This window comes from Sciurus carolinensis, chromosome 1 (assembly GCF_902686445.1).
Source record: "Sciurus carolinensis chromosome 1, mSciCar1.2, whole genome shotgun sequence".
In the NCBI taxonomy this organism is placed as follows: Eukaryota; Metazoa; Chordata; class Mammalia; order Rodentia; family Sciuridae; genus Sciurus; species Sciurus carolinensis.
This window is the reverse complement of record NC_062213.1, coordinates 90016999-90044176: the sequence shown is the minus strand read 5'-3', so window position 1 is coordinate 90044176 and position 27178 is coordinate 90016999. Positions and strand designations below refer to the sequence as shown.

The window sequence follows — 27178 nt, the reverse complement described above, 5'->3', positions numbered from 1 at the left end:
GTCTTATTAACTAACCAGAGTTCAGGGACTGGGGTGGGTAAAGAGGTGAAGCACAGTGTAGAGATTTCAGAAACCTCTCATGGAACTGCACCATCCCCTAGGGCAAGTTGATAGCCCCACCTCCCCAGTTTCATACAGAAACATCAAAGCCAAAATATTCCCATCCATGCTAATACCAGGACTAGGATGCTTCTGGCATGGATGACACTCACTCTAGGCTATTTGCAGCCATATAGAGGGCTGGGTCTCTGTTTTGAGAGTATCTTGGGCCCATTAACTCTTTAGTCCCTCCCAGACACCAGGGTTTTCAACTTCTCAGCTTAATTCTAGGGACTGGAACTGCAGCTCCTCCCATCCCTGTGCAAGAAGGGAAAATAAAGCCTACTTTGAGAGAGGAAAATGAAAGGGAAGCATGTGTGCATTTATTTATTTATTTGTTTATTTTATTTATTTTAAAAGGTGCTACAATAGGAGGATGCTGCTGGGGATTCGGGCACAGTTGAAGTAGTAGATTTTCCTAGATTTCCATGGATAGAGTATCTCCTCCCACCCATTTCCTCCAAGCTCCTCTCTTCCTGATCCTCTCAGTAGCAGAGGTTCATCAAAACCATTAACAGATGCCTCTTTATTTCTGAAAAGGAGCTTCCATCCCTCTCTTTCCCAGCACAAAACCTGAAATCCATCAACCATCTCATTCCATGTTGAAACCAGGATCACTATAAGTCTGAAAATTTGGTGTCATACTCCACAACCAAGGCAAAAATATCTGCCCCCTTTTTTAAGGTCTCTGAATACTTCCTTTCTGTACATTCAGTATATTTGGGCCTATATACATCTTTATACATATCTCTCTTTATATATTACCTCTTTTTTCTCCTTAGATAAACCTTTCTTATGTATCATATCCTAATTCCCCAAGTCTCTGCCCATCCCTTGTTTGCCAGCCCAAGTAAGTCTCAAGGGTTTCATTGATTTCATTAAGTTCTTCAGCCCCATTCTTTCTCATCTTCATACCCTGGGTATCCTTTCCCATCAGTTATTTTACCCACCTTTGAAATCTCCCCCTTAACATTTGTGCCTACTACTCTGCTGACATTCCAAGTCTATGACTGTTGTAGACAGGGCACATTTCTCTCCAGACCCAGCTACTTCCAAATGTTTTCCTAAACCCTCGAAAGAGGATTCCAGAACAGAGAAGACAGACTGAAGTCTAAAGAACCTTTTAGGATTGAGGGTGGGAGAAACTGTTCCTTGGGGAAGAAGGGGCTTATTGGAGAAGATGCCAGATTGCATTAATTGGACAGTATGATTTAAAGTGCAACTCAAAGCAAAGCCTGGGATAGCAGAGGAGGTTCAAAAAGGATTAAATCAGAAAATGTTCTCAGTACCTTGTTATTCAGGAATCTGAGAGCCGGGGTGGGGCTTAGAATAGGCAGCAGGGGAACAGGAAGAGAATACTTCTTCAGGAGGGAAGCAACAATATGCAGAAGAAACCAGATGGGGAACAAATTGATAAGAACACACACACACACACACACATACACACACACACACACACACTGCAGTACATTTTGTCCTTACATGTTGAAAGAAATCGAATAAGTTTAATGTTGAATAATGTTGAAAGCACAGAAGTTGGCTCCTTGCCTTCTGTTCTTTGCTTCAGATTTTCAAGTTTTTCTAGTTCTTATTTTTATGAGAGCTGGACAGTAATGGTGGGGTTTACAGTAAGTGGAGACTGAAGGGTCTTCATTTTCAAGATAAAGTTAGTTGAGTTCAAGGAGGGATTCATATGAGAGGAATACGCCAGTTGAAATAGGTCCAGCCTTAAGACTGAGTGAGATTTTCTGCAAGGTTCTGCACAGAGATGCACATATACACTCTGTTTAAGTGTGTAGCTTGTAACAATTGGTCAAGTTCACCTTGAATAAACTGCCACTTGATTCATACTGGGATTCTATACCAAACAACTTTGAAAGGGTTCCTTTATATGTAAATGAGACCAGAAATCACTCATAAGATTTGGGATATTACAGAAAGTTCTGGTGTCTATATGCCCTTCTAGGACCCCTACCATACTTGCCACCAGGAAATAAGGAATGGCCTGAATCATCTCTTAAAGTGGCTTTTTAACTTGCCTGAAACTAGCTGCATGGCAGAAGAGAGTAGAATTGATGCTGATTTTCATGATTTTTATACCAAGTCTCAGTAGGAGATCATGGGTATAATTTCCTCCCCTCCCAGCATTGCCTGGTGAAATAACTGGCACTTTTCAGAAAGACACCAGGAGGTATAACAAAATAGTAGTTGCCAGCCAGAGTTCTGCTTCTGCACAAACCTCAACAAAGCATCACCAATTCCCAGAGGGTCTGTACAGCAGTGTGGAAATCCAAGAAGTTACCCATCCCATGTGGTTGGTTTAACTTTCCTGAGGAGTCTGTGCCCTGTGGATCTAGTTTTAGTTGAATATCTGTGTTAAAAGAGGGAAGCCCTCACATTTCTCTTTCTTTCACTAAAGGCTTGGGGTTAAGGGAAGAGGGGTCTGGGCTGAACAGGAAAGGAAGAAGAGAAGTCAGGTACAGTGCAATCTGCAGTATCATTTTCAGGCCTTTTCATGGGGTTTGGTTACTGAACTTATTCAAGGGAACATATTGGCTAGGATCCTCCCATTCACAGAATACAGGGAAACAAATTTTCCCAGGGCTACCTGGTGGATAGGTTCAGAGTTTTAGACAAGAGCTCCAGCACTGAAGATTTAGAATCCAGGATGGGTGCAGGTGTGGGGGTCATGACTGTATATGTTTCTTGAGTTACTCTTGATTCTCTGGGAATAGAAACTGAGAGAACTGGTTATCCTAAGAGTGTCCACTTGAGAACTAGAAAGGAGAAAATGGTAGGGACCAAGGGCCCAGGTTATGACCCAAAGTTACCAACAAAAATTAAATACACCATGACAAACTAGTTGCTTTCAATAGAGGTTGGTAGAATCCCCAGGATACACTGATTTCAGATTCCTGTATTTCTGAGAGCACAGACTACAAAGTGACCATTAGAGATATTCTTTCCTTAAGGAACTGGCTAGACAGAAACAGATGGAGAGGGCTCCAACCTCAAGTCAACAAACACTTGTGGTGGCAGAAGATGGGCAGAGTCTATCCATCCAACCACATGGTCCTTCTAATGTAAGTCTCCAAGCATGGCTGAGGCCTTTTAAGCCAATTCAACCTAATCTTCCCTTTCCTTCACCCATCCTGGTGTAAGGGAGTTGTGTGCATTGGGGTAGAAGCAGGGGGAGGTGAAGGGGGACAAAGGGAGGAAAACTTGAACTCCAGTTGGCCCAGACTTCCAACAGGCCTCTGTGTTGAAGAAGGGAGAGTGGAGGATGGATGCTTCTGGAACTCTCCAGTGACCCTAGGTAGTATCCCTTGCCCAGGGCATCGAAAGAGGAAAAGAGACCAGAGGGCTGGGGAGGTGGGAACAGACCATCAGACGTTGCTGATGCGCACACTTAGGGCACTGCCCTCCTTCTCAGCTTGCTCCCTTAATGACTCCTCCAACTTGAGCTTTTCAGGGTCTCCATAGCGTACAGTGCTGTCACGGAGGCCACTAGGAGGGGCCACTTTCACAACCTGGTCAAAAAGGCTGAAGTCAGCTATATATTTGCCACTGGCTGACAGTGAGATGGCAGGTGTGAACTCATAACCCCAAAGAATCTCCTCAGGCAGGTAGGAAGTGCGCACCTGGCAGGTGGCACTTGTGGATTCCACTGTACCACTTAGGATCAGCACCAGCTCAAAGTCACCTTCACCACTACGAAGGGGGAGATCTTTCAAGGGACTGGTCTCATCTACCACATGGTAGAAGGTAAGGGGCAGAATGAGGAAGGGGCTGTCGGAGGCTGTGTCTACTTGGAAAGTCACGTTGACCTGATTGAGCCGAATGTTCTCACCCTCCTTGGTTTGATGAGTCTGAAGCAGTTTTCCTGTCACCTGGCAGCCAATGAGGAGGCTCTTACGCATATTGGCAACCCGGATCATAAGGCAGGGCTTCCCATTGTGGGAGGCTACGACTGCATGCTGGCTGAAACGAATGGTTTCTGCACGCTTCTTGGGTCGGGCAATCTTCGCCAGGAAAGTACCTGTGATGAAGATTTCCAAGATGGTGGTGAGCACCAGTTGGGCAATAAGAAGCACAATGGCCAGCGGGCACTCCTCACTGATGTAGCGGAACCCATAGCCAATCGTGGTCTGGGACTCAAGGGAGAAGAGGAAGGCTCCAGTGAGTGTGTGTACCTGTACCACACAAGGGGTGTGGTTGGCAGGGGGACCCAGTTCCAGTAGGTCCCCGTGGGCCACAGCCACCAGATACCATACAACACCAAAGAGGAACCAGGTGCCTGCAAAGGTTGCAGAGAAGAGCAGGAGCTTGTAGCGCCACTGCATGTCGATGAAGGTTGTCCATAAGTCCTTGAGGTAGAGGAAGCGCTTGTCAGCAATGTGTTCCATTCTCACATTGCTGCGACCATCTTTTGTGAGGACTCTCCGCCGTCGTATAGGTGGGCCCACTAGGGGCCGGCTTTCTGTCTGAGTGGTCTGGCTGTAATACACCTTGGCAACTGATGTCATCTAGAGGGGACAAGACAGTAGAAAGGTTATTGTTGAAATCCAGCTAACTGGTAGACACCACCTAATGAGAAGGAGGCATTGACATTCATTTTGGCCCCACTTACTTGTTCTTTTATTAGCAAATATTTATTAAGCATTTGGTGTATAGCAGCCATTGTGCAAGGTGCTAATGACTCAAAGATGTGAAAGGCATCTAAAAACTTGAAACCTAAAGAGGAAGTTACAAGTTCAATAAGCAAATAATTGCAACAATCTAATATTTGTAATTTTTAAATGAGGAGAGGTGAAGAATAAAGAGTAATAAGTTCATGATTCCTTGAAAGTGGGAAAGACTAATGAAGGCTCTACTGATCTCAATGCACCACAAAACCAGTTTTGTGCAATCTAATTTTGAAATAGGATCCCTCCCTATCCTCACAAATATCTATCATAAGGCAAGAAAGACTAGCCCATTGAAAGCCTTCCAGGCCAATCCCGATAACATACACATATACCCTTAGTTTTTCCTTTCTCTCTCCTAGTTCCAAGTTAATAACTACTTGTGATTCTAAGATCTGAATGAGGAAATAGCAGAAACTGCCCATTCTTCTACCCTCCAGGATGTTCTCCAAGTACCCAGCCCATTTCATTTATTATCATCATATATTTGCATCGTCTGGGGAAATTAGGTCTGGGTTAGGGTCTCAGTTGTTAGAAAGAGCACAGACAGGACTTGAGCAAAAAGCAATAAGCAGTGAAGAGGGACAACATACCGAAGCTTCTTGGTAGCCTTGGAACATTTCCCCAAGGATGGGCAGGAAGGCCAGAATGTAAGTAGCAAAATTGTGTTGACAGTGAAGCAGGAGAATTACAAGGGTATATTAGTGGCTATGTCTGCACAGGCTCAGATTCAGGATTGCTTTTTCCCTGATAGTAGAAAGTGGAACAAAGATCTGAAATAGGAGACAGTTCACTTAATACAAGGTGCCTGGCATCCTTGCCCAAAGAGTAACTTGTACTTTTCCAGCTGAGAAAAATTCACTTGAGCCCTTGAACTCTGGAGTTGATGAACCTGATCTTCTTGGAAGGAATAGAGTGATCTCTGGGGAGTTTGACCCTTTTTGGAGGTCATAGAGGCCCATCATTCTCCATTTCAAAAGTCTGAGCTGGGGCTGGGATTGTGGCTCAGTGATAGATTTCTTGCCTACCATGTGTGAGGCACTGGCTTCAATCCTCAGCACCACATAAAAATAAATAAAGGTATTTAAAAAGTAAGCCTGAGCTGTTGCATTTTATCATTCTTCATATTTCGGTTCTCCCCTCCCTGGAAAATTCACCAATGGATGAAAAGTCTATGACTTAATGTTCACAAGCAGCCAGGATGCCCATTTACCAGTCCACAGGCCATTTGAAATTTTATCTACCTGAAAATACTACTTAACCAGATTTGATTGCTATTTACTATTGACTGCTCAATGTCTTTGGCTACTGTGAAGGGAAAAAAAAAAAAAAACAAACTCTACAACTCTGAAGTTTGGAGAATTCCCATTTAGAGCCCAAAGTCAACCCTATTTAGTACTCAGTGGTACTAATGATAACAAACAACCACCACAATGCCTGTGCATATATTCCATTTTAGAGTTCACACATCAACCTTCTTAATTTGATCCTTGAACTCTTGAAAAGAAGTTGTAAAACCTCCATAAGAGACTCTGGGAAATATTAGAGAACAGAGGAATTGAGAGTTAGAGATGAATAAATGTGATTTTAATTTTCAAAAGAAAAATGAGGTATGCTTTGCCAACTATAGACAAATAAAATATTGATCCTGGGCAAGACTCTTGAATACGATTTTCAGATTCTAAGAATGGGAGAAAGAAAGTTATTAATAGGACAGTGTGAGTTTCCAAAAAACAAAATGCATCAAAATAACTTAATTTCCTTCTATGATAAGGAAATTAAATTAAATTAAATTATTGTTAAATTTACAAATCAGAGAAGTGCAATAAAGTGTGCCTAAACTTCAGCAAGATCTTTTGACAAAATCTATATCATTATGTCTTATCGGGAGGATAAGAGAGAATGAAAGAAGGATAATCTCATTAGGTGACTTAAAAGTAAAAAATTAGTTGTTCTGATGAGTGGACCATCATGGTCTAGAATTAGCTTTCTATTGATGTACCAAAGAGCTTTATCTTTTGTCTTGCCCTATTCAATGTTCTAAACACTAATTTCATTCAAAACCAGAGAACACCATGGCTATCAATTATGTGGATGACACAAAGCTGGGATGGATTGCAAATGCAAGGGCTGGACAGAATTAAGATCTCAGAAGAGCCAGATGAGTGAGCCAAGTAACAAAAAGGATAAATGCTGGATTAAATACTTGGGTCCAAAAATTACCTGAACAAGTTCAGTATAGGGAAGGTGTAACTTAGCTAGTAGTGCCATGAAAAAAATAATTAAATATTTTAGCAGAAAATAAGCCAGTATAAGTTATTTCTGGTTGCCAAAAAAAGAAAAGCAATACAGTCTTAAACTACTTCAAAGTCTCTAGAATAAGAAAGTAGTTGATTCTGCTCTACTTCTTTCATCCCACACCTGCAGTATAGAGTCTCAAGGAGCAATCAGGATATGAAAAGATTCAGAACCAGATCACATGGCAAATAGTTGAAGGAATAGAGACAAGGTAAGGATATAATAAACGTGTGCCAATATTTGGCTTGAAGGGCTATTACGTGAATATAGGTTTGGGCTAGCTAGTTCCCTGAGCTCCAGGTGGAACAACCAGCATCAGTGAGTTCACATTACAGGGAGAAAGCTTCCAAACTGTTATTACAGAGGACACTGTAAGGATCAGGACAATCCAAATGTGTAAAGTCCCTTGAAAGGTGGATGGTGCCCTGACCCTGACAGTGTGCAAAGATGGTTTGGACTGGCACTTTACTAGGATCCTATATAGAAGATTAAAGTTTGAGATAGGGGTTAAAGATTGTCGTTAAGCTTTGACCGCACTCATGGAGGATCAGGATGCCTGTCTCTTCCCTGCTTCTGATCCAGAAGCACTTTACCACTGAGCTACATCCCCAGCCTTTTTATTTTTGAATTTTGATATAGAGTCTCACTAAATTGCTGAAGCTAGCCTGAACTTATCCTCCTGGGATTATAAATGTACTTCATCACACCCAACTACCCCTGTCTTTCTGTGGTGACATTCAGGGATTGAAGGGAGATTCTGCATATCAGGGAGAGTGAAAACTCTTAGGGCTCAAGGAAAGGCTTGTTTATCATTTTCAATATAATAGCCTATGATTAGTTATTACTTTAAAGTTTATAAAATATGTAATTTGTTCTCACACCACAAGGTAGTAGACATCATTAGAAACTAAGGCTTAGAGATATTTGCCTCAAACAGATGAGCGATGGAGTCGGAACCTGAACCCAAGTTTCCTGGCTCCTGGTTCAGAACCTTTAAATTGTAACAACTGCTTCTGTGGATCCCAAGTTCATTTCATGGATCTCATACTCTTGGGAGGTACCTATGTTTCCTTGTACCAAGGACCACAGTTGAGACAGAGAAGACAGAACCTGGAGCTTCGGATCCTAGTGTTAAGGTCATCAGTTAATTGGCACTGGAAATTTTGGCTACTGGCTAGCCTCTTTGTTGCCCCAGGCTGGGCTGTTGTGTTTGCCGCCTCCAGATGTTGTATCTGCTGTTGCCAGCCTTTATATCTGCCACCTCCGGCTGTGATCTGCTGCTCCCAGCTGCTGTGACACCTCCCACAGCCAAGCTGCTTTGTTCTGCAGAGTGACCAGAGTCAGAGCAGATAAACAATCAGTACACTCCACCCCCAAACTGGCCAAAGCCCCTGGGGAAGAAAGCAGGCCAAAGTTCTATGATCTGTCTCTGCCACACCCTAATTACACATCCTTCCTCTAGAGGGTGCTATTTTCCCCCAAAACAATCCCAGTCAAATACCAGGGGTAGTCAAGACCAGCCTGTGAGTAGTGAAAAAGACAGAAACAGGAACATCCCTAACTTCCTCCTCTAAGAACTGATGATTCTTTCCCTAAAACAAAAGCCAGTCACACCTACAAGGATATCCAACATGTTCCTTCAGCAAACACTAGTTCTACCTACTGCTTGGTACTACAAGCTCCCTAGAGCTGTCTTTTGTTACCTGCAAGCTCATTCATTTTAACTGGAAGTCACTTATTCTCCAGAATTATTGGATTTATCAGAGACTTTCTTGGGTGCAGGACTGCTCTTGAGTATGGACACTTTTGTTGTTATTGTTTTTTTTTTTTTGGGGGGGGGCGGTGTTGGTACTGGGGATTGAGCCCATGGACACTGAACCCTATCTCCAGTCCTTTTAATTTTTTATTTTGAGACAGGGTCTCAATAAGTTGCCCAGGCTGGCTTCAAATTTGTAATCCTCCTGCCTCAACCTCCCAAGTTGCTGGGATTACAGGTATGGGACACAGCACCTATCTAGGACATGGTTCTTGTGACTTTTCTAACCAAAATTGGTCAAACCCCTTCTTCACCCCCATTGCTTCAGGGTAAACCTCATGCCTCTTAGCACAGCATTCAAGGCCCTTATTCAAGGATTTATTCTACCTATTGGTCTTACACTTGGCAATCTTGCACACATGCCTAGACTCCAGCTCTATAGAGAACCTCACTGTCTGATCCTTTCTACCTTTGAACCTGCTTTCATACTGCCCAGCTCTATGCCTACCTGATGACCTCTTGCTTACCTTTTAAAATCCAACTCAAGTAAGAATTAGTTGCTCTTGGAAGCCTTCCCTATCCTCAGAGAAAATCTTCTCTGGGCTTCCTCCCACCCCACCCCAACATGAGTTTACTAAGCATGTTCTTTACATATTACCATTTTACAGCACCATAGTGCTTTGAAATGTGTGTTTACTATCTGTGGTCTCTTAATTTAAGGCCACAGACTGACTATGCCACAGACTAACTATGCCTTGCATCTGTTTTCCTAGAACCAAGTACAGTGTATTAAGAAAGGCTGAGTGAAGGGATGACTGAAAACCTCGGCTTGCCCAGAGTGAGTAAGGTAGCAGCCTTGGTTCACCTCTCAGGAGATACCTAATGGCCATGGCACTATGGGAGGGGACCCAAATTTACATAGGCTTCACTAATGCTGCAGAGGCTTACAAATTCTTTTTTAGAAGGTGGGAGAAAGAAAGCCCCTAGACATCAGTGCCAGCCCTCATCTGTCCTTTTGCAGTGGGGTGGTGTATCTTTTAAGTTACTATGGGGCACTGGAGTTGATTATGCTAAATTGTGTGACTAGAGAAGATGCCTCAAGCCCCTCCCAGGAGAGTAGGCAGAAGGGCGGGGAAAAGTTGCCCCATTCCAGGTTGGAATAAGGGACCCCAAGAAAAGAGTAGTATTTGTTTTCTCTGCAGCAAGAGCAACTCAACTGTAAAGAGCTTTGGGAGACATACTAAATGCATCATTTCCAAATATGAACAAATTCTCTTTCTTCTCCTATACATTCTCCTCTTTTATTCCCTAAATCATTAAAGATGCCCTTTTCCTCCCGCATAGCCACAAAGTCTTGGGATCATCTCACGCTCTCCTCCCTCCTCACTTAACATTCACCTAATGCCATGTACTGTGGATATAGTCCTTGTGCCTCCTCCCTTCATTTCATTGACATCCTTTGGGTCTTTCATATCTATTGTCTGAATCACTGCATAGCCTTCTCCATCCTTTCTCTCCTCAGATTCATCCTACTTTGCCACTGAATTACTCTTCTTCAGTTACGCCTCTGAACATGAATCAACGAACATTTATCAAGTACTTGGCAAAGCACTTTTACATTTTATTCTCATGGCTTACCTAGGAGATATTAAGACCATAGATCCTATTCTATTAACAGGGAAATTAAGACTCAGTGAGGTGATGTGAATGGGTACATGGTGGAACTGGACTCATGCTCAGGTCTACTAGTTCTCCAACCCTTCCACTTTTCTTTACACTATAATGGTCTCAGTTCTTTCCCCAGCTCAAAAAAACTTTAATGTATCCTTATTATCTATCAACGAGAGGCCAAACTCAGGCTGGCATCTAGGACCTTCTGTGATCTGATCCAAAACCTCATTTCCAAACTTATTCCCTACCACTTCTTGCCTCTGGCACAAATCAGAGGAAACCAAAAACTCCCCACTCCCTTCTTACCTGCCTTCACATGATTGTTCATGCTTTTCCATCTTCTTAGCCTCTGAACCCAGTTCAAATGATCCCTCTTCCATGAAGCCTTCTCTTATACCCACAGCTTTAAGTTATAGTTCCATTTTCTGAGTTTCCATGAATGTACATTTATACACATCAATACCCTTTAAGGCACATCTCTTGGTACATGTCACATCATTTTTCTTCTACTTCAAATAAGCTTATTGAAAGAAGACTCTAGGAATAATATATCTTGGTTATCCTAACAATTAGCACAATATATGGCACATAGTAAGGGCTCAGGAAGTATCTTATGAGTGAATTAATGAGAAGAAGGGGCTCCAAACCCCTCCAGCATAGGGGTTAACCTAGGAGAACTGGAAGGGACTCTGTCCTCATAGTAGGACTGAGGACATTTGCAAGCTTTTGTCCTAGATAGAAAGGATGGAACTTCACTCTGTCCTAGAACCTTTGGAGCTTTTTGTTCCCCCTTCTTGTTTGTATCTTCTCTTGATTTGTCTTGTGATGTTTCTCTTTTTTCATGTACACATGGAAATCCCAGATAACTAATTAGAAATACTAAAACCAAAGGTTTTCATGTGTGATGATGTTGCCCACCATGTGCAGTTTGAGTTGTGTTTTCATGCATTCATATATAATAAGTATATTTTAGCATCTAGTGGGTGCCAGATTCTAAACAAAGCACTGAAATTATTGAGATGGATCACATAAGGTTCAGTCCATAAACTCCTTCCAAGCTGATAAAGGAAGTGACCATAAAACAGACAGGGAGTCATAAGTGCCATATAAAAGGTATCAGTGAAAAGCAAGGTGACACCTAGCTTAAGGAATCAGGGTTGGGGAGGTAACTAATATGTATTAACTGAGCGCCTATTATGTGCTAGGTACTGGAGTCAATTGGTTTTCTCTTTTATTGTTAACTCATGTAATTCCCCCAAAAAATCCTATAAGAATTTCATTGTCCCCATTCAGACCAAGAAACTATTTAGTAAGTAAAAGTCATACGCTGATATTTTTCTTCCTTACCCGATGGCCTCACTCAGGGAAGACCATGGAGAAAGGTGACATTGGGACTGGGCCTGAAAAATAGGCAAGATTTGGAGATTGGGGTTTGTAGGGGAGGGTCAAGGAGAATGACCTTCCAATGAAAGAAGCATATGAGGAAAAGATATAACATTGAGGAAATCCAGGGCTAGTCAGGGAATAAGAAGCCATTCGATTGACACATGGAGAGCATAGGAAAGACCTTAATAGGACAAACTGGAAAAACAATGATGAGATCTGATCCCACAACACCCTCCTGCTTTGTAGCCTACTTCATGCTTTTAACGTTGGGTAGTAGCCACAGCATGGGTGTGGAACCATAGCTCCCTTGTCACTTTTCCTACAGGGCTCAGTCAAGGGTGCTGGACATCCTCTCACAGAAACACTAGATGACTTTCTTTTTTTGACCACCTCTTTCAGATGTTTATTTCAAGGATATGGAAGGAATGATGGGCACTGTAATTTACTGAATGCCTACTTTATACTAACACTTCACATTTCATCTTTGCAAGTATTCTGTAAAGCATGTCTTACAATCTTTAAAATACTGATGAGTAAATTGCAGTACAGAAAGCCAGAGTACACAGCTTCTAGGTAGCAGAACTAGGATTTGTACCTGGTTCTGATCAGGTTTCAAATTTTTTTCTCTGTAGCTTCATATTAATATTATAGTGAATTTTCCTTCATTGATCAAACCCAACATTCCACAACTGGAGAAGAGGACATTAGGTGATTGACAGGAGACTAACAGGTAAGAAAATAATCACTAGCAATGTTAGCTGGGTATGATGGTGCATGCCTGTAATCCCAGCTACTTAGGAGGCTGAGGCAGGAAAATCACAAGTTGGAGGCCAGCCTGGGTAACTCAGTGAGACTGTATCTTGAAATAAAAAAGGAAAAGGGTTAGGGATGTGGGTCAGTGGTAGAGAGTCCCTAGATTCAATCCCCAGTACTGGGGGGCGGAGTGGGAAAAGAACACTAGCAATGATTTCCAACATGATGCATCTGGTGGTTGGAGGCAATACTCTTTCTTAGTGGCTGCTTTTTCAGGCTGTTCCACGTTTTTATCCCTTTCCCCCATTTCTGTGTCTTGTGCTTTCCATTCTTTTCTCATCTCTGCTATTTTATGTTGCCCCATTTGCCCGGTCTTACATTTCATCCTGGCTGTTACTAAAGTGTTTGCCCCTTCTGTTCTCCTTTTTACCTTCCTTGTTGTCTTTCCATTCTCTACATATCTTTCTGTATCATCCTTCTTCTCATAGTTTCTCCAGCCTCCATCCTACAGGTCTGACTTTTTAAAGATGGTGATATGGAGAAATAATACAATTCTATCCATCTAATCTCAACTCTTTCCTTTTATTAATATATTTACTTACTTTTGGTACTGGAGATTAAACCCAGGGATGCTCTGCATGGAGAAATAATACTATTCTGCCCATCTAATCCCAACTCTCTTATTTATTTATTTACTTTCTTACTTATTTTTGGTACTAGAGATTAGACCCAAGGACACTCTGCCACTCTTTTTATTTTTAATTTAATACAGGGCCTTACTTAATTGCCCAGGCTGGCCTCAAACTTGCAATCTTGCCTTAGCCTCCCAAGACACTGGAATTACAGACATGCACCACCACACCTGGCTAATCTCAACTCTTGTTTTCAAATTCTTTATTCTTTTACATCCCAGGACCTACTTGTCCACATTAATATTCTAAGCCCTAGATCCTCTTGAGTATTATCCTTATTTCTCTCTGGAAAAGTCTCTAGATTGAAGGATTTGGGAATGGGATCAGAAAAGGAGGCAGTTTTCCAAGAAAATAGGAGGAATGCCCACCATGGTAATTAACTCGTCTAATTATTTTAGATTGGAAGGTATTTCTGAATCGGTCACTGTTGGGTAGATAGAAATAGGGAATTATGCCAGGTGTGGTGGGAGGCTGAGGCAGGAGGATCACAAGTTCAAGCCCAGTAACTTAGTGAGACCCTGTCTAAAAAAAATAAAAAAGGCTGGGGATATATCTCAGTGACAGAACACCCCTGGGTTCAATTGTTAGCACAGGAGGGGGCGGAGGCAGAGGATAGAAGGAAGAAGAGAGAAAGAGACATAGATAGAGAGAGAGGTTATAGATAGTACCAGCTCACTCTGTCCCAGAATCAGTCACCATATCCAAGTGCTTTGTGTTGGGAGAGTCCTATGCACAGGCAGAAGGGTTTTGAGCCCTCAGTCTCAAAACTTGAGGCTAGGCTGTCTCCAAACTCACACTTATCTTACACAGTTGAGCCAGGTATGTGTCCATGCATAGTATTCTGGAGATGAGTAAGAGAATCAGGCACAAAGATGTATAAAACAAGACCCAACAACAAGGGGCAGCAAGTGTTACCAGGAAGAAAGTACACTGCACTGAGATGCAAGAGACTCTGGAGCCAGTCTCAACTCTGCTACTGACTTGCTGTGAACTTGGGAAAGTCCCTAATCCTCTTGACTTCATGTTTTTCATGGAAGAAGGTCATATGAGTTCCTTACTTCTCCAAGTAGAGCACACACCCTTGCACAGGAGGCTCTAGAGCTGCAAGATTCATTCTAGCATATTTTCCTCAGATATCAATGTTAAAAATCTTAAGGGAAAACAACATGTTAACATACACAAGTGCCAAACAAAGTAGATCACACCTGTAATCCCAGCTACTGGGGAAGCTGAGGCAGGAGGATCACAAGTTCAAAGCCAGCCTGGGCAACTTATCAAGACCTTGGCTCAAAATAAAAAATCAAAAGAACTTGGGACATAGATCAGTGGCAGAGTGCCCCTGAGTTCCATCCCCAGTACTGAAATAAATAAATAAATACTTATAAACAAGCAATGCACAACAGAATAGAATGAGACATTTACATTACTTAAGACCAAAACAAATCTCAAGGGCATCTAATGTATGGTACCTGCAGCTGATCTCTGTTGCTTCAGAGCATAATCTCCCTCTCCTCTTTCATCCAAAAAACATTGTTGGGTCAGTTTGTAGGTACTATGTTAGAAGATGACTAAGGTCATTTCCTCCTACTGTGGTCCAGGCCCATTCTTCCCACTGGCCTTGGTGGAGGGAGGAAACAAGTACTCAACCACCTTCCATCAACTGTATTATCTCTTTTTTGGATACCAAGTTCCACTTGAATTGTGAGCTTTGAAGCCTCCAGAAAGAGATCAGCTGCACTAGGATCTGAAAAGATGCATTTCCAGGTTTCCAAATGTATTTTTTTAATTGATGGTGGTGGTACTGATTTAAACCCTGTGGGCTTCATACATGCTAGGCAGGAAGCTCTACCACTGAGATACATCGGAGCTCCTTTCAAATGTTCTTAATGAGAGAAGGGGGAAGAGAAGAGGAAGGAGGTTTGGGTATAAGAGGAAGGGCAATAAGAAAAGCTCACAGGATTATGTAAGCTCTCAAGGTTAGAAGAAGAATGGGGTTGGGTTTGGGGTTCTTTTCAAACTTAATGTCTTTATTCATCAATCTCCCTCCCGTTCTGCCCCAAGGAAAATAAACAAATAGAAATGGAGCCAGATGCACACAAATCTTGAGGTGGGGAAAAAGAGGGCAGTGTGTGTGTCCAGAGGCCTGACTTTCCAGCTGGGTCACTGCTGCCTCTGTCTCCCACCCTCGAGTCTCCTTCCCCTTGGCCCTCCCATCCTCTGGCCCCAGCCTGACACCAAGGCTCTGGGCTGAGAAAGAATAGGCTTTTCTTCCCTTGTGTCAACGTTTGGAAAGTTCTCATAGTTTGATCAAAAGAAAGGATAAAAGCCTTCAAAGCATTTCCTGGGAGTCTGTGACCTGTGCCTGACCCTTCTGACCCTCCTGTGTGTTTTCCAGTCCAAGAGAGGGAGGGACAAAGAGATGGGGCCATGTCAGATGTTCTCTATTTAGGCACCACCCCTGCCAGTCATTGTAAGTTGATTGGGACCAATGCCCTTCCTCCATCCCAATCCCCAGGCAGTGCCTTCTGTCCCCTTCTAGGAGGGAATAGCGTTCTTGCAGAAAACTGCCCAGAGGGTGGCATGTCAGTGACCCCCTTTTCTCCTGATGGGTGGGTGGGAGGATGACTTCTGTGGCACACTGCCTCTTTGTGCACCTGCTCTCCCAACCATCCACAGCATCCCCAGCATACTTCCTCCCTAAGTGGATACAAGTCATGGTGTCTGCTCCTAAACATCGTCTAGGACAGGAAGGCTGCACATCCTGGGCTCTGCAGGGAGTTGGTCTTTTGTGAGGAGCTTGGCACTGTGCAGAGTTCAACTGAGGACAGATGCTGTACCACTTCATCCTCAGCCCCAGCTCCAGTGATCTGAGAGCCTGTTAGCCTGGCTCCATCTGGGTCCTCACCTCAGAAGGACATCTACTTGGATATGTTAACCCATCCCTCCTCACTTTGAAGAGCCAGAAAAATCATTTATCAGTGCTAATATTCAGCTGGGAGCAGTGGCATATATAGAAATAACTCCTATTGTTAGCCTATTATTATCAGTAAGATATAAGATACTGAAAAGTTTCCCAGGGAATTGAGGAAAATCTGAGGGTCTGGGCTGGGTTAGGGAGGAACTGAGTGGACATGTCTGTTCAGGGTTTCCTTCATTTGTCACTTCTACCCTGGATCTGCAATCATTTATGGCTTGGTATAGGCTCTGAGGTTCTCCATAAGAGGTCTCTATGTTCAACTTCTCTCCAAAGACACTGATTGAAGCAATCAACTAGTTTAGATATTAGAAGTATCATTCCAAACAAAGGCACCTCAGGACAGTTCACCTCCACCCCAGTCTCATCTGAGTTTCCAGCAGGGGGACTGGCAGGACTACAGATAGAGGGCAGGGGCGGTGAGATTTATAGGAACTTCACAGCTACCTGCCATTCTCCTCCCTAAACTGAAGATTTACCTCCCTACCACAAGGGGGCAGGGCTCTCCAGTCCCATGGAGTGCTCTTGCCTGAGCAGCCAGCCCTTTTCCATAGAGGCTCATCAATGCCCCTACCAATACCCCAGCCCACTCCCTTTACTATTAGGCCAAACTATATGAAATTGCCAATTAACAATAAATGGATCTAAGGGCTGGGGATGTAACTCAGTGGTAGAGTGCTTGCCTAGCATGTATGAGTCCCTGTACCCCCCCCCAAAAAGTCTCATATTGGTAATATTAAATGTTTCAATTTGATAATACTAACAATAAAAATAATAGTAATACCCACCATTAGAATCTGGGGCTTTGCAGCCCACAAAGTCCTTGTGCAAATTCAAAATAATTCCATTTGATTCACACTGTCTCATTGGGTGGCAATAAAAGCAACAGGAAGCTCACTTCAAGGTCACAACTGACTTTCCAATCATTAAATCCCTCCACAGCAGCATTTGAGATCAACGACCAGTCAGGTCATTTTTCTTCTTCTTGCTGGTGAATGAACCACTGGGTGCTTAACCACTGCTTTACACCCCCAGCCCTTTTTATTTTTTGAGACAGAGTCTCACTGAGTTACCCAGGCTGGCCTTGAGCTTGCCATTTCCTGCCTGGGTCACCAAGATCATCCTATCCATTACTGACTTGGTAAATTTGGCTTCTACTGCAGTGAGGTGGGAATTCACTGATTTTGTAGACCGCTAAGGCTAGTCTAGGTTTTGGGATTTGGGGCAAATCATTTAAGTCTCTTAGTTTCCATTTCTTAATCTACAAAAATGTCCTAATAATACAGAGGTGTTGGGAGAATTAAATGAGATCGTGCATGAAAAAACTCTTCATGAGTCATGAAGCACCAAGTGTGTGGAGAGTCTCCAAAATGATAAGAAGATTGGCCTTTTTTGACTTTTGATGGGTCTGTTTTGCTGTGGTCTCCCCTTTGCCACATCATTGTTGTTTTTTTTCAGGCATCTGTCCTAACCCCTCTATCCTCCCTTCTTCAACTGTTTCAGCCACTCCCATGGATTCCACCTCACCTCTACCCTGTGTGTACAGGCTCCCTCTTTCTGGGACCTTCCAATTTTAACATGTTCAGTCCCATGTCCTCTCTCCTCACGAGTCTCTTTTGTGTTACCCTTCTTGTTCACAGAATTTATGCCCATTCAGCGCCCAAGCTCAAAACCTTAGCATCCCTCCAAATATCCCTTCTGCCCCTTGTTCAGTTAATCACTGGATCTTATCAATTATGCCCTTGCAGGCATCTCTCCATGTTCTTTGAGGCTACCCTAGATCACCCTCATATTCTCTTTCACCTGAAATGTTGGAATAACCTCATGGTCCTGCCCCAGGCTCACCTTCCTCACCCCCAGTCCTTTGGCTACCACAGTACCTTTCTACAACACACTCTGATCCCATCACTCCACTCCAACTTGTCAAGCCACTTGGGTCTCATCACAAAAGAGATGAGACCCAAGTGGCTTGACATAGTATTCAGAATCCTTCACCATCTGACTCCACCTCACTTTTCACTTTTGCTCCTTCTGCTTACATCCCCAGATTCTAGCCAAAGAGAACATGGTCCATACTCTACTTGCCTGCCCCATGCCTTTGCTCCTACAGCCCTCCCCACCTAGAATGCCTATCCCTGTCCTCCCAGCTCCCCTCCATGCCCCCTTTCTTCCATCTAAAATCCTATGTATTCTTCAAGGAACAGTTCCAAAATCTTCTCTGCCTGAAGCCTTTCCCTGGTTCCCAGATAAAAATATTTAATCTATCTCTACACTCCTGGGACATTTTACTACACCATCCTTTTTCCTTCTCAAGAGATTGTTTTTGAAGGCAGAGACTGCCTTTGAATTTTAACTGATACTTTTGAATTTAATCTAATTGTTTAGAATAGAAAATGGACTTAGACATGAAATCTCCTGGTGATCCTAAACTAGGTATGGTAACTATGCAGCACATGTATTACCATTCATTCCCACCCCTTAGCTGATCCAACTAGTTCATCGCAGTACTTTTTTCTAACTGAGCCTCAGAATCTTTCTTAACACAGCAAAAACCATTTCCAATCAAACAGAATGAGCCTAACAAATGAAAAATATTTGTTATCCTGGCATGACTGGGTCACAGCCGAAAGTCCCTATCTATTTTTCTTTGCCACTATTTGTCACCCTGGTCTATGTCATGTACCAGATAAGGGAACTTCAGTCAATCTCTTAATCTCTCTAGATTTCTTCATCTAAGGAGGCTATAAAACTTCATGTGTGTGTGAAGGATTACTTGATGTAAATAAAGTATGTGAAATCTGTAAGGCCCTATGGAAATAAGGATATTATTATACTACTTTGGAAATAAAGAGAAAACACTATGGAATTAAGGAAACTAAGACTCACAGAGGTAGGGTAACTTGTCAACATTTATTTAATAGCAAAACAGAACTTCTATCTCCAAGTCCCATGAAATTTTTGTTTACATTGCTTCTCTAGACCCCAGTGGACTTAATGATGCTCAAGCTAACTCCCTGCCTTATTTCTGTTTTCTCTAGAGTAACAGTATTTGTAGAATAGGATTTACTACTGTCACATAATTTGAGGAAGTTTCAGACTCACTGCTCTTTCTTCCCACCTTCCTATCATTCCCAGGATGAGGCTTCCTCATCAACCTGTCAAGAGGTGGGAAACACATGTGGTGAGGATCCTGAACAGGGCTAAGTCCCTCAGTTACTGTCCTCTGGCCCCTGCCATCCCACCTGTCCCCAAACTCAGGGGCTCCAGGAAACTGGTGGGCTTTTTGAGGCCCAGGATGGTCAGGCCTTAGGAGATAAGGTTCTGTTACCTGATCTGTCACCAGAGTCTGGGAAACTAGAGAAGGAACAGGTTGTAGGATTTACTCCTTGGAGGTTCCAGGGTCATGATGGGGATCCCCATTTTAGAGAAGAAGAGACCAGCAAGATCCCAGCTGAAGACCCTTTTCTATATGCTTTTTCATCTACCATCTTGGATAGTGACAAGGGAGGGCTTGGACCTTGTTGGTAGATGCCCAAATGTAGTATAGAATGCATGGAGAGGCAGAAAAGCTACTTCTCAAACTGCAAACATCCCTGGGGCAGCTGCCATAGGGATCTGTCTCCTGCTTCCAGGAAGGACCATTCTGTCTTTGAAAGAGAATAATCTTTTCTGAACTGTTCCTTAACTGTATTTTTTTTTCCTTAACTGTATTTTGTTCATCTTTGTGTCCTCCTCAATGCCTGGTGTTTCTGGATTTTTTTTAAGGTACTAGGAATTGAATCCAAAGGTGTTCTTTCACTGAACTATGTCCCCAGCCTTATTTGTTTATTTGTTTGTTTGCTTGCTTATTATTTTATTGCAGGGACTGCAATAAAATTTTGCTTATTATTTTATTGTAGGAACACTCTACCACTAAGCTCCTTTTCCAGCATTTTTATTTTTTATTATTTATTTATGTGTTTACTTATTTATTTATTGTGGGGATTGAACCTAGTGTACTCTGTCACTGAGCTACATCTCCAGCCCTTTTTATTTCTTTTTGAGATAAGGCCTCACTTAGTTGCCCAGTTGACTTCAAACTAACAATCCTCCTGCCTTGGACTTCCAAGTTTCTGGGATTACGAGTGTGCACCACCATACCCAGCTATATTTCTGAACTGAAAAGAGTCTGAGGATTGACATTCTCCATTATCTTTCTTTCTTTAGGCTCTCTTTTCAAATGTGTATTATGCTTTGTCCTTGGGAAGTCCTTCCTCCGAGTTTCCCTTTGAACTTATGGGCATTGGGGGAACACAGGCCCAATCCCCCCACCATCGGCCTTTACTCTAGACTGAGGAACTATCTTCTCTCTAGTCCCTTAGCCCTCACTCCACACTTTCCTTGGCCTCATTTCATCCACACTCTCCCTACTCTCACAGTGAGGAGGGCCATATGGGGAAACAGGCTCACAGCATACTGTGATTAGCCGAGTTGCTAGAAATACAGTCTTAATTGGAGATAGACATCTCTTTTGTGATGGGAAAGGGGAGAGGCAGAAAATGTCAGTCCTGGGCCCAAAACATCTGCAAAGCCAGATAGCACTGAACCTGAAGCTTTGCTCTGGACCAGTAGATCCTCCTAGGGCCTCCATGCTTTCAGTGCCTCTGTGACCAAGGACAAAAGGGATGAGTCTTAGGAGAAAGAGAGAGAGAAAAGTTGGGAAAGAAGGGCAGAAGAGAAGCAGAGGGACTCCATCTGTAAAGTTCTAGGAGGACAGGTAGGACAGGGTACACAGTCAACCTGGCTTCTGCTGAGCTTCCCAGCATTCATAATTCTCTATCTTCCATCCATCCACTCTCTCACTTGCATACTCCATCCACCAGCCACACCAAATTTCTCTCACTCTGGAACTTACCATGCTTTCTCCTACCAAGAGTACATTGCAAATCATGGAGCCTCTTCCTTGGACCCCTTCCCAATCCACTTTGTCTGGTTAATTTCTCCTTTAGGTCTCAGCTTAGGTGGTACGTTCTCTGTAAAACCTTTAAGGATGACCCCAACCCCCATGTGGACTGTGCCCTTCTTTGTGTTCCTAGAGTAACCATGAACTTGACCTATCTCAGTCCCTTCAGAGTGCCAGGATTGTGCTAAGTGGTCCACACAGTGCATCATTCTGTCCCCTTAGGGAGGTCAGTGATAGTATTGCTCTCACATAAATAGTGTGGAAACTAGACTTAGACTAGCTGACCTGCCCATGAGGACTGCTAGTAAAGAAGAGGTGGCACTGTAAGTTGGACACAGGCCTGCTTAAACCAAAGTGTGCTTGCCATCTTGCTGCTCAGCCCTGTATCATAAAATGTTGGTGCTCATAGGCCTTGCATGGCTAACTATTGAGCCCCTCATTTCACAGAAGAGGAAGCCCAGGGTTAAAAATGGTGAGGAACTTTCCCAAGATCCCACAGCTAGCTAGTAGGGCATCTTATTTTATATCATAATCAGAGCAATAACATTTGCCTTCATTCCAACTTCTTTCTTCCTCCAAGATCTAACCCCAGGGTCCCAAAGTACCAGTTGATATGGAGCCAAACTTGGAACCCATGGAGCTCTTCCCCTGTCCAACCATAGTCACAGTGGGATGTGTTCCTCCCATCCAACAGGCCTCAGGAGTCTCCTTCACCCCAGTGAAGCAACTGGTCCAGAAATAAGCCAAGAAAAGTTAGAATAAACAGCAAATAGTGAGTTCCCTGGGGAGTGAAAGGGACACATTCAATGATGTTCTCATTGGGGACTATGAAAATGGTCAAAGGAGTAGTTCCTCTGAGACAGTTAGAAATCCCATGGTTCACAGGGCTCTGAGAGTCACTGGAACTATCTCACAGGCCACCCAACCTTTGTTCAACAGGAGGCAAAGGGGGATCTCTTCTCATCTCTTCCTCCCCTATACCCAGTAATACCTTAAAACCAGGAAATTCTTCCTGTTCAGTCAAATGTTATCTGCTGCTGCCTAAGCAATCTATTCTTATTTTCCCCATTGATGGAGAGGGAGACACATAGTTACTCCATTCCTATAATTCATACTTAAGGAATCTAGCTACTTTCACTGACAGGTGTTCTCTTAACTCCCTTTATTTCTTAGGGCTACTGTTTTGTTTATAGAGAGCAACCTCTGACCCTCTCACAGAGAAGTCCAAGGGTATCTACAATCACCCCTTCCCAGCTTTCCATTTATTTTTTGTCCACATTACTCACTTAAGGAGAAGGATAGGGATAGGGATGGCACACAGACACTGACCAGATACTGAACTAGATTCAGAAGTGGGTATCTCACTTTTCTCTCCCAAAATAACTAACTGCCCCAGTACAGCAGGGAAGGTTAGTTTTATTTTGAGTAGACCTCTTTCTACAACAGGGGACATTTAAAAGGACATTTGGAGGCAGAAGAACCACACCAGAGCTGGGAGAGAAACAAAGACAGATGGATGATGCAGCACAAGCAGAATCCAGTAACAGGGGGTGGGGGTACATCTAGATAAGGAATGGAGAGAGCCAGGTACAGTGGTGCACGCCTATAATCCCAGCAAATCAGAAGTCTAAGGCAAGAGGATTGCAAGTTCAAGGCTGGCATAGGCAATTTAGCAAGACCCTGTCTCAAAATAGAAATTTTTTTAAAAAGCACTGGGGATGTGGCTCAGTGGTAAAGCACCCCTGGGTTCAACCTCCAGTATCAAAAAATAAAAATTAAAAAAGCAAATGGGGAGAAAGAATAGAAGAATCCTACAGTCCTTTTGTATAATTTTTATCTAAGTGAAACATCATGGAGATAGGTGTTCCATAATTTTGACAGAGGAGCAAACTACTATCAACTTAGCTGTGACCTATCCATCCTCCCAGGTTTCCCTTGTGGAATCAGTCCTCAAATCCCTGGGAACCCGATGGGATTTTTTCTCTTCCCCTTTAAGAGCATTTGCTCCAGACTGCTAGAAGATGCCCAAACCAGGAGAGTAGGAGAGGCAGACACACTCTCCACAGTTTCTTATACAGACATAGGATATTCACTGGGAAGTTCAGACCTGGGCATCTTGAAGGACTTATTCACAGAAGAAGCCTATGAAGTTACTCCCTCCAGTGATCCAGAGTCAGTAGAAGGAATGGGGATGGTGGGAGGGTAGGAACTAGAGGCAGTGGAAGGGTCAACGTGACCTTTTGAGGTTTTTTTCTAGACCCAGAAACCAAGTTAAGATCTCTGTTCTCCCTACTCCCAACTGCTACCATGTCCCCATTTTTTCACAAAGAAGGTAAGTAAAAATTCTACAGTAGTACAGGTTCATATGAGTGGAGCCAAGAGATAACTAGCACATGTACACACACTCCCTTAGGGCAAGAGACCAGTCTGTCCCAGAGTTGCCACCAACTGTCTAGACACATTGTCTCACTTCTTAGAACCTTCCTGGGGAAATAATAACTGTTCCATCTACCTCACAGAGAAGTGAGAGAATGAAATACGCCAGAGTGCACTGGGCAAATGCAAGGGATGGTCACCCTGGGCCTGTGTGGGGTCAGGATGGGGGTTAGTTATTCACATGTACTTCCATCCAGTGTGTTTGACTCAAAACTGGAGTGGGGATCCTAGCCCACCAGATTCTCTCTTGGGTGGAGTAGGAGTGGTAGAGCTGTGCTCAGAGTTCAGCAGAGGCTGTGATATGGTTAATGTCTGTGGTTAACGTATAAGCAGGTGTGGTCTGGGGCAGCAGGACATTCCCCGCCCCAGGGCTACATTCTTGAGGTCACGACAAGTGCAAACTTGTTATAACCTGTGTTGGAGCAGCAGAGGGCAGCGGGGCACGAAGGGGCGTGGTGCTGAGATGCCTGGGTGGGGTAGGCAGAGAAAGTGTGCAGGTACATGTGCTGGCAGGCAGGGAGCATGGACGTGCCAGTCTGTGTGCCTGGCATGGCATGTTGCATCTAGGCACATCCACTTGGGCATGTTGGGGGAGCCGTGTGTGGGTCCGCATAGATGAGTGTGTGCCTGTGTGCCTCTGCATATATGAGTCCAAGGGTGTCCCTGTGGTAGGAAGAGTAGGGGGTTGGGCAGCCACAGACCCAGGCTGGGCATATGGAAGGAGGTGTGGGCAGGCTATGATTGCCCCTGCCCAGTCTCAGGCCTCAAAGAACCTGCATTCCAATTCCATCCACAGACTGCCCCCGCCTCTGGTAGCAGGGCCTATCCCCTCCTGTGCCCTCACAGTCTGCTGCCCTGTCAAATGCCCATCTCACCAGCCTGCCCAGGGAGTAGGGGGGTCACCCTGCCCATTCCCCCTGGCTCTGGGCCCACTCCCCCGTGCTCTCTGGGCCCTCCGGACACTGGGGAGGTTGGGGGTTGGTGGGGGGAGGCTCTGAAAGCAGGTGACTGTTTGGGGGAACTCGGGGACAGAGCCCCCATTGTGCCCGCCCCAGAGCCGCCTCAATGGAGCTCTCTGGCACAAAGGGGCTTTGACAATGGGCAGGACATTAGTATGCAGAACCAGCCCCTCAGCCCTCTCCTGTCCCACAGCCCAGGGGCGGGAGCTGGGGGGCTGCTGGCAGTGAGAAGACAGGCGGTGGGGCAGGACTGAGACTGAGGAGAACTTAGCCCACAGGGTCTCCCCTGTGGACACTGCCCAGGAATCAGGAGAGGGAGACTTGACTAGAGCCCCCAAACCTGCCATTCCTGAAAGAGGACTCTCTAAATGGAGAAAGCCACACGGATAGGAAGGGTGGGGAAGGGGCTGTGAAAGACCAGGCCCCTTGGTCCCCCAAGGACCTTGGTGGGTCATATGAGTCCCACCCATTTAGGTAGAAGAGCAAACACAGAGCACTAGATAGCAAGATCTCAAACCAAAGCCCAGAGCCACCACTGGCACAAAAGCTGTGTCTCAGAATGGTCCAGGCTTTTGGGGTAGGAGAGGGATCTGAACCCCCAAAATCCAGAGAGAGTATGTTGTCAGGGTTTGGGGATCTTGGGGCTTCTACCCTCTTATAAGACCTCCAATACTGTGATGGGGAGAATGAACAAACCACTAAGAGGAAGCAGGCATGGTGATTAGGGACAACAGCCCCTACTCCTCTTCTAGGGAGTTCAACCTGATTTGATGAAGGGGGAACAGCTGAGGGGAATTCTGCTCAAGGGTCATAAGTTATGATGAGTCCTTTCCCGGTATGTGTGTCTATCTCCCCATCTGCCTCCTTCCTTCCCACTCTATTCTCCCACCCAGCAATCCCCCAGCACACCAGGTGTCTTTCCCAAGGTGCCATGTTCTGTCCAATGTCACAGTACAAAGGGCAGAGATAAGATGCAGATAGAGGGCTCTTCCCTAGAGACAACTGGGATACTGTACAGAACTGCTCTTCCAAGGCAAGACAGAAAAATCTCTTAGGTTTAGGCATATCCTCCTAGATTTATTTTTATTCCTTTCAGATGCTATTGAAATCAGGAAGTCTTCCCTGACATGTGCCCTCAAGGCTTTCTGCTGTACTCTATGAGCCCTGGGTGGGTCATCTTGGATTGCTGGGGGATAGGTTAGATGGGCTTCCTTTCCTCTCTGGGAACTGCCCCCCATAGAGTCTAGTTGAGAGAGCACAATCAAACTCCTGGTTCAGTCCCACAACTTTGCCTGGAACCTTGCACAAGTCACTTGCCCTCTCTGAGTCAAGAAGCCCCCTGTGTAACATGGAAGGATCACCTCTATGTCTTTCTTCTCTGGTCTGATGGGCAATGGGTTAAGAGACAAGGTTCTGGAATTCAGTAAGAGTTCACATTACTGTGTACTGTGCTAAGCACTTTTCTAATGTATCATTTCATTATGAGAAACTCTAAAACATAGACACTTTGTTAAAAGTACTGTTGTATAGATGAGAAACCCAAAGCACAAAGATGATAAGGCTTTGCCCAATGTCACACAGCTAGTGCATGGTAGAACTAATATCCAGACTCACATAGGTAGTTTGTCCCTAGTACCCGCATGATTAACCCCTACCCCCATACTCTCTCCCTAGTGAAGACATTCAGAAGACCTGGAGGAGGGAAATCAGTCAGGAAATTCTGATTGGTCCAGGGTCTTTAAAAATGTTTGCAGAAGCCAAGCACAGTAACACATGCCTGTAATCCCAGCAACCTGAGAGGCTAGGACAGGAGGATCACAAGTTCAAAGCCAGCCTCAGCAACTTAAAAAGATTCTGTCTTAAAGTTAAAAAAAAAAAAAAAAAGAAGAAGAAAAGAAAATGAGTGAAGCCTAGGAACCCTTGAGGTTTCCTAAAACACTTCATAGGTTTTATAAGGTCAAACTTATCTTCATAATAATGTTAATATTACATTATTCTTTTTACTCTCATAATTTCAAGACTGTTCAGTGGAATTTTCTAGAATGTAGCAACAGATAGGAGAAACCAACTTTTTTATTAAGCTATCCATTAAAAAGATGTGAAGGGTTGGAGCTGTACCTTAGTGGTAGAACACTTGCCTAGCATGTGTGAGGCAATGGATTCAATCCTCAGTTTCACATAAAAATAAATGAACAAAAAAAGGCATTGTGTCTATCTACAACTAAAAGTATTTCTTTAAAAAGATGCAAAAAAAAAAAATAAGACAATGTCATTCTTACTAAACTCACCATTTTAGAAAATATAGGTATTTTTCACTAAAATGTGTCATTTAACAGGAAATGGAGTTATTGCTGTTATATTTTCAATGAATTAATAATGATTTTAGGTCTCCCCAGTGTTCTTTTTTTTTTTTTTCAGTGCTAGGGATTGAACCCAGGGCCTTGTGCTTGTGAGGCAAGCACTCTACAAACAGAGATATATCCCCAGCCCCCCCCCCCAGTGCTCATTTCTAACACAGTAAATATTG

General features: G+C 43.8%; 1 protein-coding gene across 1 annotated transcript in view; it reads right to left on the bottom strand.

Moving 5' to 3' along the window:
* Positions 1 to 400: 400 nt before the first annotated feature.
* Positions 401 to 27178, bottom strand: part of Kcnj10 (potassium inwardly rectifying channel subfamily J member 10) — a 32090-nt gene continuing 5312 nt past the window's right edge. Inside the window, exon 2 of the mRNA XM_047527264.1 lies at positions 401 to 4625. Within this exon, the coding sequence (XP_047383220.1) occupies positions 3486 to 4625 (1140 nt within the window). The 3' untranslated portion in view covers positions 401 to 3485. The remainder of the gene's footprint in view (positions 4626 to 27178) is intronic.